The sequence below is a fragment of the Myotis davidii genome, unplaced genomic scaffold, assembly GCF_000327345.1.
Source record: "Myotis davidii unplaced genomic scaffold, ASM32734v1 scaffold1120, whole genome shotgun sequence".
In the NCBI taxonomy this organism is placed as follows: Eukaryota; Metazoa; Chordata; class Mammalia; order Chiroptera; family Vespertilionidae; genus Myotis; species Myotis davidii.
In genome coordinates, this window is record NW_006292588.1 from 846,775 (window position 1) to 863,490 (window position 16,716).

Consider the following 16,716-nt stretch of genomic DNA (forward strand, 5'->3'; position numbering starts at 1 on the left):
ACAATGTCTAAAAAGTTTTTTTTTGATTGTGAAAGCAATATATGATTTTAAAAATAATGTGTCATTACAGTCAGCAAACCCATCACTACCCTCACATCCACTCACTATGGTGCGGGTCCCACCCTTGCCTGGGTCCTCAACATTTCAGCCAGAGGAAACAGTTAAAATGCAAGTCGGGCCATATATATTCTTCCAAGAACCCTCCTCACTGCTTCCCATCCACTCAGTACAAAGGCCACGCCATGAAAGTGGCCTTGAAGGCCTAACAGAATCTGCTCTCCACCCCACCCCTGACCTTTTCACTCTACATCCTACTGTCTCTGCTTTGTTTCCTCTGCTCCCTGAGCAAAGAGGCCCGCAGCTGCTTCCTGTCTGCCGCATGCGTTGGTCCCTCTGCCTGAGCACTCTTTTAAATGGCATCCTTCCCATCATTCTCTTCCGTCTTTCTTGCGTTCTGTTTTCTTTAGCGCATGCAGTTCCTCTACACACGGTACATGTTAGTTATGTTACTATCTTCCGTTCTGAAGGAAGTGAAAGGTCTATGAAAGCACAGGTTGCTGTTTGTTCTGTGCACTGCAAGTCCCGTTTTTAGAAGAGTGTCTGGCACAGGAGAGGAACTCAATAAAGAACTAATAAATAAGTCCCCTCTCCCAATACCCACCCCTGCAACCCTGTTCTCTCCCTGACTTCTTTATATCAATGAACGGCTCTTGGCTACAACTTGAGTCATCCTTGGTTCCTGTCTCTCTCCTCTACCCGGCTTCTATTCCACTCGCCTTCAAAATCGATCCCAGAGGGCTCCGTCTCCACTGTCGCCAGCATCTCCTTCACCTTTGTTCTTGTAACACCTTCCTGACAGATGTGTTTAGCCAGAGCAGCCAGAGTATTCTCCATTGAGCTGCCCGGAGTGTTCTCAAACTTAAATCAGATCATGCTCCTGCTCGGCCTAAAATGCTCCGGGGGATTCCCACTGCGTTTAATGTAAAACCAAACTCTATGGGGCTTGCAAGCCCCTACCTGGTCTGGCCTGGGCCTGCCTCAGCCTCCCTCCCACTTCCCGGCTCCCTGTAGTTCCTCCATCCCAGGACGAGTTCCTATCCAACTCTTGGAAGGACCTCAGCTCCTGGACAGACACTCAAGGGATCTCAGCTCAAATGTCTCTTTTTGAGAGAGGCCAAGCCAATCTAATGTGGCCCTCCCCCTCTTTTATTTTCTTATTATAATAAAAATGTATCTTATTTGTTGCTTATTTATTTTTTCTGGTTTTTCTCCCAACAAGATCGTAAATTCCACTCATGGGAAGGCTAATTATTCATGTGGTATCACCAGTACCCAGAATAAGTCGACAAACTCCTGTTGAAATAGTGGGTACTTGGATTTCTGTCAATTACTAGAAAACTGTTTTCTCCAGCTCAGTAATCATGGTATTTCTAAAATCAGTATGTATGTAGATGTAAATATTGAATTTCTAAAAGAACTGTGGTATGCTATAAGCCTGAGAATAGACATGACCACTGACTTAGTTTAAAATGTTAGGAATATATAAAATAGAAATGGATAGAGTTATTTAACAGTGAACAGAAGAAAGGACAGACCACTAGATGGCACTGTCTCACCTGCTTGAACACGATTTTAGTAAATTTAGAGCCAGAAGAGATTCAAGAGTTAAGCCATGTATTCCCCCTCACTTTATAAAAGAGTAGTTTGGTCAAATTTTAGCTAATGTACTTTTTCAGGTAAGTAAGTTAAACTTCTATTAGAAACATTGCTGCCTTTATCAGCACATTCATATTAGCAGCGCTTTTATTCTATGTACTGTGTGCCTGACCTCTGTGCTAGTCCTATGTATACAACGATTATAATGCACTTCCCATACATTCAAGACACTAATTTTACACTCACAAATTTGTGGGAGAAAGAGATCCATAAATTAAATATACATATATATCTGTGTATGAATTATATATAAAATAAAGAAAATAAGTGCTGCAATGAAATAGTAATGTAATAGGGGAACCCAGATGATGGAGTCAGGAAAGACCTCACATAGATATTTGTTTGAACTATTATTTAAAATTAAGAACTTGTATCCATATATGCATAGCCATGGAGACAGACAATAGTGAGGTGAAGGCCTGGGGTGGGGCAGGGGCTGGGAAGAAGGGCAAAGGGGGGGAAACCAGGCAGGATGTGCATTTGTAATACTGTCAATAATAAACACACACACACGCGCACACACAGTAGGTGGAGCCCTTCCAGTCCTGTGGAAGAGGAAGCAGATGGAAGGCGATGCAGAAAGCCCCAGGAGTACCGAAGGCATGGCATGTCTCAACAGCTCCCCACCTTTTGATGTGCCTGGAGATTAGGGTGAGAGAATTGGGATTGGGAAACACATTGGGACAAGACTGAAGTTCTATATGCTTCATGCTAAGGAGGTTGCATCTTCTCCTGTGGAAGTTATAAGATCTGATTTGGGTTTTGAATAAATACCTGGTAAAAGTGATGGAAGGTAATTGCATAATGCCTGGCTTTGAGCTGATGTTTGCATTTGTTCATTCACTGCCACAATAAGATTTCTCTTAATTGAGTTGAAATAGACAGGTTGTGGCCTCTGGACAACTGACATGGGCTCCTGGACTCTTGGTAGCCGAAGCCAACATTTTTTCATCTGCCATCCCATTCGCTGATAATGCTAAAGCTCCACTGTGGACTTCTGCAGGGGGCTCCAGAGTGTGCGACAGGAGGCGCACTGCACAGTGCTGGAGATGGGGACATTCGGACCAGGACAGGGGTGGTGCCCTTGGGACCTGCACAATCATTGCTGCTGCTGATTGCATACTGGGCGCATATGTGGCCTGGCACCAGGGCTTCAGACCCGGAGCTTAAGTTATCTTCTAAGTCTTGTGGGTGTAGATGAGTTCTGAGAAGAACTCTGTTTTCTCAGCTTTTAAAACTCTTTGATAGTGGAGCACATTAGAATCTACTTAAGATCCCAAAGGAATTGCACAAAAAATTTAGGGGAAGACAGCCTCTACCTACAATGACTGAAAGACCCCGCAGTTTACCCAGCCATTAATTTGAGCCAAGAAGAAAGTGGGGAAGGAAGTGTTTGAATCTTAATTTCTGTGAACTTTAATGCTAAAGGGCAAGAGACTTTGATAGTGGACTTTCTTTCCCATTTAATTTGATTTCAGACACTAATTTTCTTAGGACTTTATCTTTTAATATTTTCCTGGGAATTAGATAACAGGAAGATTTTTATATTCTTATTTGGAGCATCTCTACATTGCCTCCTACAAATTCCTTAACTTCATTGAGAAGCCTCTGTTAGAATCCACGGGCCAACATGCCAGGGCAAAATTTGGGATGGGAAACAGAGCACAGTGACTTTTCAAGTTTAGGGCTGAACTCTAATCATTTCAGAACCTTCTGGGGAAAATGTCATCCTGGTCCCTGTGGTCTCAGGAAGAGCCACAAGAAGCAACTAGGATCAGCTCTATAAAAGCAGGAATTTTTATAACACAATTTTTAGAATTACTACTAGTAGTAGTATGGTATTTTATCTTGATATTCTTTTCCAGTACTCAGAATGATGTCTGGAACATAATGGGTGCTCAAATAAATATTTATCCCATGAATGGATGAGTGAATGAATGAACAGTAGTAGGTACTGCCTCATAAGGATAGGAACCTGATGCCTGGATAGATTGCTGATCTTCTTCCCAGAGGTGAACACCCCCCTCTCCAGTGGCTGACCACAGACTGAGTGGGGAAGCCCAGTGGGTTAAGATAGATGTTCTCAATGGGGCAGAACTGTTCCCTGGGGAGTGCTTTATGAAGAACGTGTGGTGTTTTGTGGTCATCACAATAACCTGGCGTTCTAACTGGCATTTACCACTCAGCAGTCATATGGCAGGATCCCATATTATAATTCACAGGAGAGTTCTGCAAAGTGAAGGTTTACTCTATGTCCAACATTATTGAATGTCCTGCCAGATATTTGTGTATAAAAAACTGTTTCTAATTATTTGATCTCAGAACCTAAACCCATCCAATATTCAAACATAAAAATATTTTTGCACAGCTTTAATATTCACCAAATTCCCCAAAATGCAATTGCTGTGTAAGTTGAAGGGTAGTTTTTGTTTTCTTTACAACTGTTTTATTTTAGTTTTACCATTATTTAGAAATTCATATTGCAGATGGTGATACTGCTACTCCATTTATGTTACAAGTGCAGCCCACCCATATTAGTTTAAACTTAAACTTTTATATCTGCCATGATTCCACATACTATAGAAGACTCTGACTACGTTATCACCTGACTTAGTGTAGTTGTTTCAGAGAATTGATAACATTGAAATCTGCACTATTTTGTATACTTTCCTTTTATTTCTCCTTTTCATTGCAGTTAGTACATTATATTGATTTATGAAACTACTAGAGGCCTGGTGCATGAAAATCCTCAGGCTTGTGGCTGAGCAGCGTTACCCCTGTGGGAGCGTACTGACCACCAAGGGTGCAGCTCCTGCTTTGAGCACCTGTCCCCTGGTGGTCAGTGCGCATCATAGTGACCAGTTGTTCAGCCCTTAGGGTCAATTTGCATATCACCCTTTTATTATATAAGATGTATATGGGGAGGCTATAGCATAGATGACTGTCTTTAGATGGTCAAGGAAGTATTACAAAGTATTGGTGGGAATGTTAGGAAGAAGCCATCTCCTTTTGGCTAGTTCCATATTTCCTGAGAGAGATGCATCAGCCAGGGTACCAGTTCTGAGCCCTCTCTGCCATTTCACTCACTGCTCACCACAGAGGAGTCTTAGCCAATCGGCAAGCTGGTGTCCAGAAGCTGGGCCTCCTCTGCATAGCTCGCAGCCCCTCTCATTTGCCTTCTCCTCACAGCCAGCCTCACACAGGAAGCTTGATTTTGTGATGTTCCTCCAAAGCCCAGCTCAGCCATCCCATGTAGGAGGCCTTTCCTGACCCCAAAATGACATCAACCATTCTCGCTTCTGTTCTGCTTTCCCATGTGGCCCATATTTGTCATTTTGTCATGTTGTCTGATTTATGTCTGTCTCCTCACTCTTCAGCTCCTTGAGGAACTGTATTTTTACTTTTCCACATCTTGAGTGCAGGGGACAATGCCCAGCACATAATGATGCCACGTGACTCTTTATGGAATGGATGTGATGTTAACTTCAGCACATCCACTCAGTGACATACACAGTTCACTGCATATTTGAATAACCTTCCAAATCAACCCTTTAAAGAATAGTTATATAATTACAGATGAATAATAGAATTGGCAAGTTTTCGCTTGTATATCTACCTACTGAATTGAATTGTTAGCTTTTCTCAAAAGTGATTTGATTATAATATCCAAGAAACAATCTAAAAGGAATCAAAAGTCCCATTTATCACAGAGACTCTCTGTCATAAAGACCCCTCCAGGCTTCCCATTCCAAGGGGTGCTCTGTTATCTGCCCATTTCGTATAAGCTGAAGAATTACCAAGTGAGGAAAACTGCTTTCCCAAGAAGCAAAATAAGGGTAGATCCGAACAGATGGTTTTTTATTATATCTAAAAGCTAGAAAGTAACTCTTTGTTTTCAATATTGCTATTTCTGTCTTAAAGTTACTATTGTTTTAATGACATTATCAAATCACAATCTCCTATATGGAAATGGACCTTGAGAATAAATCCTATCAACCTTCCCAGCAGAACCAAGCCCAAACACGCTTTATGAATTTATACTTAAAATAATGTAAATGCAAATCAATTATTTTTAATATTTTAAGAAAAGGAGATTGTACAGCCTCATGCCTTCTGTAATTTTACAAAGGGGAAAATAAAGACATAAGTTTGTTTACAAATTATATGTCAGGCATAGTGCTGAACAGTCTAGCATACATTATCCTCAAAATAGCTTTGCAAGATAGGTATGATTATGTGATTTTTTGTTTGTTTTTTTTAGTAGATGCAGTGCTAAGAAACAAGGAGACAAAATTTGTAAGGTGGCAAAATTAGGTTTGAGTGCATGTTATTTGTCTCTATCACTTAGTACCTTTCTGTAAAATCAAGGTATCTTACCCTAAAATCAAGGTTCCTTTGAACTTTCTTGAACATCAGCTGTTCTGCTGTTCCCGGCCATTTTGGTCTCATTTCAGAAAGGAATAATTCAATCTGAACTGACATTTCTTGTTAGCTCTAGGTTTTCAAGAACTCCCTCTGATCTTGCTCCTGTGTCAATACTTTATTTAAAGTTGTCATCCAATCTAATGAGTTTTTCCTTCATCTTAACCTTTCCCGGCCTCTAATTTACCACTTAAACGCATTGACCACCCATCCTTGGTAAAGGCTCTCTCCTTGACTTCGCTGATACTATGCATTCCTGGTTGCTGTTGTTTTCCATGACTCATGTTTCTTGTCTTTTGTTCTCCAGTTGCCTCACTGTGAGCCTTTCATGGAGTTGAGTGGGACCCTGGCTGTCTAGCTCCAGGCTGTCCCCCTCAATGAAAGCACCCTTTCCCCTGATTTCAGAAGGGCTCTTCTGCTCTCTCCCCTCTGCTCTGTTCTCTGGCTGGAGCTCTGTTCCATCCTCTGCCCACAGGCAATGCCATTTGTCTGCCCTGCTATGACCCAACCTGCCCCGATCCTTCACAAAAAGCATGTTCTCTTCCTAACAGCACTGACATTCTTCTACTCTCTGAGGCTTGGGGCTTATCACAGTGAAATATGAGACAGTATATAATTAAGGGCACAAGTGTGCACTCCACCTATGACTTTTCCTTCTCTGTTTAAAACCACACACACACACACACACACACACACACACGATTTCTTTAAAGTTTAACGTGATTTTGAACTTAAAAGTTTCTCTTGCACCAGACTTGTCATCTCTACCATCTCTATACCCTCCTGACATAAAGGTAATCTCACCTCGGGGCCCTAACTCCAGACACCCCCTGTGGCAATTTACCTGGAATCCTGATTTCAGGTTAGATTTTTACAATTCTGTTCAATTTGGATTTTAATGAGATTTTGGAACTAAGATATTGTCCACATCTAAAGGTAATATGAAAAGTAAGTCTATATACTTTAAGAATAGATAAGGGGTTGTTTTTTATATGCAGGGTTTACCAAAGGTCCTTTGAGTATCTCTTTCTATACAAGCTTATTCCACAGATCATCTCCTTATGAGGCATGGTTAAACAGTGAATCTTAAAGCTAATGTTAGAAGCCACCCAAAGTTTTTGAGTCTTCCATATTAAAGATTAATTTGATATAAAGATAGAGCATCTGTTATATTATCCTATATAATAAAAGGATAATATGCAAATAGACCGAACGGTGGAATGACCGGTCACTATGATGTGCACTGACCACCAGGGGGCAGACGCTCAACACAGGAGCTGCCCCCTGGTGGTCAGTGCACTCCCAAAGGTAGAGTGCCACTCAGCTAGAAGCCAGGCTCGTGGCTGGTGAGTGCAGCTGTGGTGGCGGAAGCTTCTCCTGCCTCCAAGGCAGTGCTAAAGATGTCAGGGAGCGGGCCTAAGCCATCAGTTGGACATCCCCCATGGGCTCCTGTACTGTAAGAGGGTGCAGGCCAGGCTGAGAGACCCCCCACCTCCATGCACGAATTTCATGTACCCGGGCCTCTAGTACATTATATCATTGAAGTATAGGTGATTTTAAAAATTAGCAGTACACACAATTTTCAAAACCTCCTGTATGGCTTAAAGTGGAATATACCATATGAAAGTCTGGATTAGAATACTTCTGTTAAGAAATATAATAGACTTACCTTTACGTAGTCATAAATGCATCTTTGCAAAGCAGATGCTGACTCCAGAGCAAATGTATTGAAGGTGAGTTTAATGAGTTTGTTTACCGGGGCGATTATGAACCATATGCAGTTTAAATTCTTGTCATATCTTCCATTTGCATCAGAATCAGGAGAGGCAAAGGTGCCATTGGAGCCTGTTAGATAGCCACCACATCCTTGTTGAGGCCCTGTGTCAAAATAAAGGCATCACTAAGCAAACCGAGAGGAACACATCTTAGTTTCCACATGGAGGCTTTTAAAATTCATATTGTTTCTACTTTCTCTCAATGTTTATAACTATTGTCAGACTGTTCCCTGAGCTTCAGTGGGCTTGTGCAGGTGCTGTTGCTACTGGCCTTAAGGTCTCCATTACCTAGTTCCTCTCCTCTCACCACCCCTCAATCTCTTTCTTCTCACTCACACAGAGTTGCTTAGAAAAGTGGGGAATCAGAGTTGGTTCTATGCATTTTTAGACCTGCTGACGTGATTTATTAAAGCCTTTTCTAGCCTTGAAAAATCCAATTTTATAGAAAACAGTGTTTTGCATAATAAAACTGGTGGAAACTGTGAACATGTTTTATTTTTATGTTTTGCTTTTATGAACACTATCCAGTTGAAAACTGAATTTATGAAGAATTTACCCAACATGCCAAGAAAATTGGCTCCCAACAAACCTTTTATTTAAATAATCTGTCAGAAAGAGGCTGAGAGGCATTTAGCACTTCCAGTTTATACTAAACCACATTCTAAATTTAATTTTCCCTTTTCCAGAAAAAAGAAGAGCTAAAGAAGAAGACCACTAGTGAAGAAAATAGTCTACTTTGAAATAAGAATTTTGAAATTTAGACTAAAAAGAAAGGGATAAAAAAGTACCTATGAGATGACTAAATGGTTTACTATGAAAAAATATGGAAAATCCTCAGAACATTGGATTTAGTTTCATCCACTCCACAGCCAAAGTCAATGCCTCAGAAGAGATTTAAGAAGGAAGAAAAACTATGGACAATTTCAACAGAAATAGTGAGGATGAATTAAGCTTAAAATAGTCGTAAGAGGACTTAGGATTAAATACTAGAACTAATGTTCATAAATTTTGCATTCTATACAAACATAGATCATTACTACTTTCAAAGTTAAATTTCACTGACTTTGGTCTTCATTTATTATTCTTATTCCATTTATTTTGCTGTTAATAGTGAAAGGGTTGCTTTCAACATTAGGGGGCGCTAAGATTTTGGACTTGGCGCTTGGCAGGAAATGCGCACAATGGCAGCCCTCCTCAGAGGCAAAGGCTGTCAACCTATAGCGTTGCTCAGGACTGAGGCATTATTTAGTGCAGTGGTTCTCAACCTTGGCTGTGAGGCCCAGAAATCAGGATTTTAAAAAGATTCCCAGATGATTCTAATGTGCAGCCAAGGTTGAGACCCGCTGATTTAGGAGGTCAGACTGCCTTGTCTACCGCTCCTAACTCAGGCCGAACTATAGATTATGGGCACAGTCAGATGTTTTCTGGAGCTGAAATTCTTCCAAAGGCCCAGTTTCTGATATTTTCCCATATGGTGGTATCTAGGACAAAATTATTCTGAAACCAAAGCAATGTGCAGTGCTTCATGGTATAATTCTAATAATTCTTTTCATATTAAATAGGCCTGCAAACTAAAAAAAGAATTGGAGTTTGCACAGCTTTTATTTTAGTATTGCTACTTAAGGAAACCACTTAAGCTTATTGACATGCATAGCTGGGAAGAACAATTACTTATGGTATTAATGAATTGATACATTTATTCATTAATTCAATAACTGTTGTTTTAATAATGAAGGAAATATATTTAGTATTGAAGTGGGAAAAAGATGAATAGTAGTCCAGGAGCAATGCTATGAATAGATAAATAATGAGAGCCCAATTTAGAAACTGATAGGTGCCATAAAGGAGGCAGGAAAGTCCTATGAGTTTAGCAAGAAGGGAAAATTACCTCAGGCTATGAGGATCTAGAAAGCTCAAGGAGGAGGTGGCATCTGATCTGGGTTTTGAAGGATAAATAGGACAAGATCAGGTAGAGATGGGCTTGGTGCTGGCAATTCCAGGCTGACAGCACCTCATAACCAAAGGTTAAGTGGACAAGAATTTATATTATATGCTTAGAAGAGCAAAATTCTGTTTGTGAAAACAACAGAGTACATGAAAGAGAATAATGAGAAGGTTAGAAAACAGGATGGGCTGTTCTATAGAGGGTCTCAAATGTCAGAGTACAGAATTTGACATTTAGACTTTTTTTCTGTGGACAATGGGGTCCACTTGAAAGTCTTTTGTCAGAGGAATGGTAGGGTCAGAATGTACTTTCTAGTCAAGTCTGATCTAAAATTGTATCTGGTAGTAGTGTTTACATGTAGGGGAATAGGACTGGAGGAGGTGACACCAGGTAAGAGGACATTGCCCATTCAGGGCTGGAGGTAGCAAGGGGCAATAAAGACTTGGAGGTTTTCACACAGGAAAATGATGCTGCTTGGCTTAATTCTATTACTACATCAGCTCCAAAAAACTAAATACTGTTCTTAAAAATTCAAGTTATATGTTTTATCACTTGTTTATTGTTATTAATAAGTTTATTGTTAAACTATCATGTTATTAATAAGTTACTAAGGGCAGAATGATAACTGTAAAAAGTGGGGACAGTAAGTGCCATTAAACACACTTATCATACAACTAGTGGCCCTATGCATGAATAGTGTGTAAGTAGCTCACTGCTGCTTGTGTCAGCTGGCCGCCCTGCCTACCGCTGCTCATAGCTCTCCACCACATGTAGCTCACTGTCCCGCCCTCCTGTAGCTCTCTGCCTCTTGTAGCTCACTGCCCAGCCCTCCTGCTGTTCGGTCGTTATATGACAGTGTCATGTAACGGGTAATTTGCATATTACCCTATTATAAGTATAGGTACTATTACTACTACCACCATACTACTGCTGTCATAAGACAGAAACACGCTTCTTCCTCCAAGGAACCCCAGGGCAAAAATCCATAAATCATTGGCATGTATTGGCATAGATTGAGTGGTAGACTGAATGATTCTTAATCCTTCAATCCCTCTGTCATCGGTTTCTCTCTTTGAAGTGCACTAGAATGGCGGAGGATATTTTTCTGCCCACTTGATGTTAGGCTTGGTCATATGACTTGCTTTAGACATTGGAATCTGTGTGGTCATGAAGTGGAAAGAGGCCTTAAATGGACTTGCGATGTTTGCTTGGCCTTTTGTGCTCCTGTGATTCACCCAGAGCTCATGCCCCGGGTGACTGCTGGTGAGAGAGAAAGTGGATGGAGGGCAGACATGAGCCCAGCCTGAAGTCTGGAACCAACCACAGTTAACCTGCAGCTGGGAGCAGAGGCAGTCAAACCAGTGACTGATAAAAATAAATGCTCTAGGCATAAACCACTGAAATTTGGATAGTTTGTTATGTACCCCTATTTTGGCAATAACTGACAATAAGTAGCTTGTTTGAGTAATCAAACTGTAATAAAGCACATTGTTTAATTCTTAAAATATACACAGAATATAATGAAAGTAAAAAGCTAACATTATCACAGATAATTCTTTCCAAAGTAGTCAAATAATTAAGTAAATAAAACATTATATGAGTGAATTATGTAATTCACCTTATGTATAAATATGAGTAAATATAGTACTATATGGGTGAATAGTCAAATTATTGAAGTAAATGTGTAACAAAGTCACATGAGTAAACACTTTTTGGTGTTTTTATGATACAGGAAATTGTTATAATTGCTCTGATTACACTACTCTTTAAAAAATGTTTTCTCAATTTCATTCAATATTATTCTGTACTAGAGGCCTGGTGCATGAGGTGGGGCTGGCTGGGAGGAGGAGCCATGGGCAGTTGGCTGGCCAGCCCTCCCGGTGGAACTCCCAGTCGAGGGGACAATTTGCATATTAGTCTTTTATTATATAGGATATTCCTCTATTTTTATATTTAAACATAGTACAAATGCTCTGTACTCTTGCTCCTCCTATGGAAAAATGTAAATATAAACATGTGTCTTTGGGAAATATAAAGATGAATATTAACAAAAGAAGGGTTATTCACCAAAAAGTATTATTGTCCCGTTACTATTTCTATATTTCAACAATAGCTGAATAGAATAGAACTCTGACTACGAAATAGTTTCATGCATAAGAAAATAATATTTATTTGCTGTACTGATATTTTAAAATTCCTTTTTAAAACACTAGTATAAGATACTAACCTCAACATGTGGTTTAGCACCATAAATCCATCATCTTCCTTGTTACTACACGTTTTCTACCAACTAGTGAACTCCCATCCATCAGCGGCTCCTCCATCCATCAAGTTGTGTCAGAAACACTCTGTAATGTCACTCTAACCTTCTTTCCCAAGTCGGAAACACTTCCGCAAAAGAACTACTTCTTCAGAGAAAGAAAATGGTTGGCTACAAAAATATTGGAAATGTGAACCCAGAGTATACAGTAAGATCTGGGTCAAGATCTTCTTAATTAAAAATCAGTAACTGAATCCTAAATTACTCCTCTCTAATTATTAAATTTCAGAGTGAAGCTCAAGCCAGGATAAATCTGATAATGTAAGAAAGGGCTATATTATCTAAGCAACTCATCTCGAAGGCTTTGTGGAGTCATACCCATTTCTGAATAGTTATTTTGAGAATTGACATTTTTGTGGCTGATATTTTGTTGAGGCCTTTTGGATAGCATCTCTATCCATCGCTGGGCAGCCACCACTTGGACAAAGGGTAGATGGCTGGCATACTTAGCACAAAGATTGGCCTGAGTTCAGGCATTTTCCTGTTCCCAGGAGCCGGCTGCAGCCCTAGGTTGTAGCTGGAGGAAGCCCAGTGATGCACAGGAAGCAGGACATAAAAGCATTGTAAGCTGGAGCCTTGGGGAAATGGGGTGGACCACAGAGAGATTGGGATTTTCAAAGCCGGGCGTACAACTGCCCGAAAGCAGTGAATTCGTTTTCTAAATTCAACTAAATTCCACATGAACCCATTTGTCTTTTTTATCTAAAAGTAAATTGTATTTACTATTCTACTCATTAATCTCAAGTACGTACAACCTTTTAGGTGTTATATTTATGTTACGCAAAATAAAATCTTAATGGTTTTGTAACATGAGTTGTATGGTTTTCTTTTAAATTTCTATTGGTTTGTTTTACTAGCATCATTCGATTGGACTCATTTTAGATATCCTAATTTGAAACTCAGCCTACTTTAACTTAGAATATATATTTAGCCTGGTAATATTGGGAAGCATAAAACTAAAACACTGAAAGAAAGGTAATTTACTAAAAGAAAAGTCATTTAGCACCTAATCAGTAGCTAAAGTCACTAGGAAAAGATCAATGCAATGTATAAAGAATTTAGGATAATGATAATTGTATTATCTTTTTAATTTATGTTGAATTACTTTGGTATTATTTAAAACATCATAAGTGTGTATCATTAGTCCCAGGGCATTTCATGTGAATCATTCTTGCCAACTTTGAAATTTCAAAAATGATTTACTAAGCAAAATGATATGACCATACCAATTGATGCAGAAAATGAATTTGACAAGATCCAACACACATTCATGATAAGAACACTTCAGCAACAAGGAATTAAAAGCGATTTTCTCAACTTGATAAAGAATATCTATAAAAATTCCACAGTTAACATGACACTTAATGGTGAAAAACTAAATGCTCTTCTTCCAAGATTAGGAACAAGGCAAGAATATTTCTTCTCATCTTATTTAGCATAGCATTGAAAATTCGTGCCAGTGGAATAGGCAAGGAAAACAATGTACACACTGGAATGGAAAAAATGAAATTGCTATTATTTGTGTATCTAAGAATCCCAAGGAATCTGAACAAAAATTCCTAGAACACTTATTGTGAGTTCAGCAAAAACTCTGGATCTAAAAACAATGCACAAAAAATCAATCACATTTATATATACTAACAATAAATGTGTGGAAAACAAAATTAAAAACCCAATTGCTCCAAAGAAAATGCTACTCTTAGGTATACACAATGAGACATATATAGGATCTATGTGCTAAAAGTTACAAATGATAAAAGCAATCAAAGACCTCAACATAGTAAAGATAACAATTATTCCCAAACTGATGCATAGGTATAATGCAACTCCTAGCAAAACTCCAGCAAGATTTTTCCATCAACATAAAATTGTTTATATAAAGTTTACATGGAGAGGCACAGGCCTTCGAATAGCTAAAACAATCTTGAGAAAGAAGAATAAAGTAGGAAGTATCAGTCTATCTCAAATTAAGTCTTACTATAAAGCAATAGTAATCAAGACAGTGCAATATTGGTGGAGGTTTAGACACCTAGATCAATGGAACAGAATAGAAAACCCAGAAATAGACCCCCCAAATATGCCCGACTGGTTTTTTTCCAAAGGTGCAAAAGCAATTTAATGAAGGAGAGACAGTCTTTTCAACATATAGTGCTAGAGCAATTGGACATCAGAGGCAAAAATTAACTTCGACCTAAACCTCAGACATTAAACAAAAATTACTTCAAAACAACCACAGACATAAAATGAAAAACGTAAACCATGAAACTTTTATATAAATTCAGAACAGAAACTCTTTCATACCTCAGGATAGGCAGAGTCTTTAGCAATGACACCAAAAGCATGATACATAAAAGAAAAAACGATAAACCGGGCTTTAGTAAAATTAAAAACCTTTGTGCTAAGAAAGGCCTTTAAGAGGATGAAAAGATAAGCTATGGATTGGGAGAAAATCTTTGTAAACCACATAGGACTACTTTTTCAGTATATATAAAAATTTTCAAAACCCAACAGTGAAAAAACAAATAATCCAATTAGAAAACAGGCAAAAGATAGGAATAGACGTTTCAGCAAAGGTGATTTACAAATGACAAAAAAGCACATGAAAATTGTTCACCAAAGGGAAATGCAAATTAAAACCACCACATATCATCTGGTAATCCTGGCCAAAATAGTAGTCTCTAGTCACTCTGCCTCTCTCTCTATGCCTCTCTCTCTCTCCCTCCCTTTCTCTCTCTCTCTCTCTCTCTCTCTCTCTCTCTCTCTCTCTCTCTCTCTCTCTCTCTCTCTCTCTCTCTCTCTCTCTCTCTCTCTCTCTCTCTCTCTCTCTCACACACACACACACACACACACACACACACACAGTGATAGATCATTGTAGAACACAGCACTCTACAGTGGGATGTTGATGGGGTTGGGGGTTCCAAAGTATGGATAGCACAGAAAGTACTCCTCATTGTTTCCTAACCAAAATAATAGAATCCAGATGGCATCTTAAAGTGCTGAATAAAATAAATGGAAAATTATAATTCTATATTCAGAAAAAAAATCCAACAAAATTTAAGACAAAATAAAGCCTTTTTCAGAAAAACCAAGACAAGTTTTTACCAGAAGTTTTGCAATAAATATAAAACCACTAAATGAAGCTCTTCTAAAAGAAAGAAATTGATCCCATATGGAAGCACAGAAATTCAGGAAGAAAAAACAATGGGAAGTATTACTCATTGCATAAAACAATGAAAATGTTTTATCGATTAAAATAGAGATAGAATTAATATAATTAACATTAATAGCAAAAAGACAGTAAGTGACTAAATGAATTTAAAAGGTTTTAAGGTCCTTGACTTATCATGAAGTACTAAGATGACTAGTTTTAAGTTAGATTCGAATGAGTCAAGAATATCGTAATCTCTAACGTAACCACCAAAAGAAGAATAAAAAAAAAGTACAAGTAATATATGTTTAAAAGATATACACAATGAGACATATATAGGATCTATGTGCTAAAAATTACACATTAAAAGAGTAATAAAACTGATCAATTTAAAAAGACAAGAAAGAATAATTTAAAAACATAAGAACAGGTGGGACCAACAGGATCCAAGTAAAACAATGGTTTGTTTAAATCCAATAATGTTTGTAATTTTATTCTACTTAAAGACATTAAATCCCCCAACTGAAATATAAAGCAAAACAAAATCCCAATATATTCTTTGAGATAGCAAAAGGTTGAAAGTGAAGAGGCGGTACAATATAGCATGCAAACATGAATTGAAAGAAAGCTAAGGAAGCTATACTACATCAGAGAAAGTAGACAGTAAAGCAAGAAGCGTTTAAAAGTATATTGCAGAATGATATGAGTCAATTCACTGGGATGATACCATAATTTTAAATGTATACCCGCCATATGAAAGAGGATGAAACTCTAGCCCAGACCTTTCAACCGAGCTTCTAATTCTTATATCTGGTATCTATCTTAGAGCAAAACAATCGACTGTTTCCCTTTGCACATGTGACAAGCCCTGAGCATCTACCAGGGATGGGCAAACTTTTTGACTCGAGGGCCACAATGGGTTCTTAAACTGGACCGGAGGGCCGGAACAAAAGCATGGATGGAGTGTTTGTGTGAACTAATATAATTCAAAGTAAACATCATTACATAAAAGGGTACGGTCTTTTTTTTTTTTTTTTAGTTTTATTCATTTCAATCCGGCCCGCCTAGTCCCTGCTTATCTCTTCTGTCTCAGCTTTTGCCCCAAAGTATTACCATTCAATGTGCAGGCCAGTCTCTATAGCCTCTGAAATGCTATGTGTCTGTAACTTTGTACATGCTTTATTTTCCTCATAGAATGTCTGTTTCCCAGTGAGTGTCTTCTCACCCTTCTAAGTTAATACTATATATATTGCCAATGTCATATCTGATAAGGGCCTAATCTCTAAAATTTATAGGGAACTCATACAACTTAACAAAAGGAAGATAAACAATCCAATCAAAAAATGGGCAAAGGACCTAAATAGACACCTTTCAAAAGAGGACATTC

At 38.6% G+C, this 16,716-nt stretch overlaps 1 protein-coding gene across 1 annotated transcript in view; it reads right to left on the bottom strand.

Moving 5' to 3' along the window:
• The window catches only part of CUBN (cubilin), a gene marked incomplete at its 5' end in the record, with an annotated part of 224,139 nt that overhangs the window by 15,308 nt on the left and 192,115 nt on the right, over window positions 1–16,716 (bottom strand). The window contains one exon of the mRNA XM_006766043.2: window positions 7,808–8,016. Within this exon, the coding sequence (XP_006766106.1) occupies window positions 7,808–8,016 (209 nt within the window). The remainder of the gene's footprint in view (window positions 1–7,807; window positions 8,017–16,716) is intronic.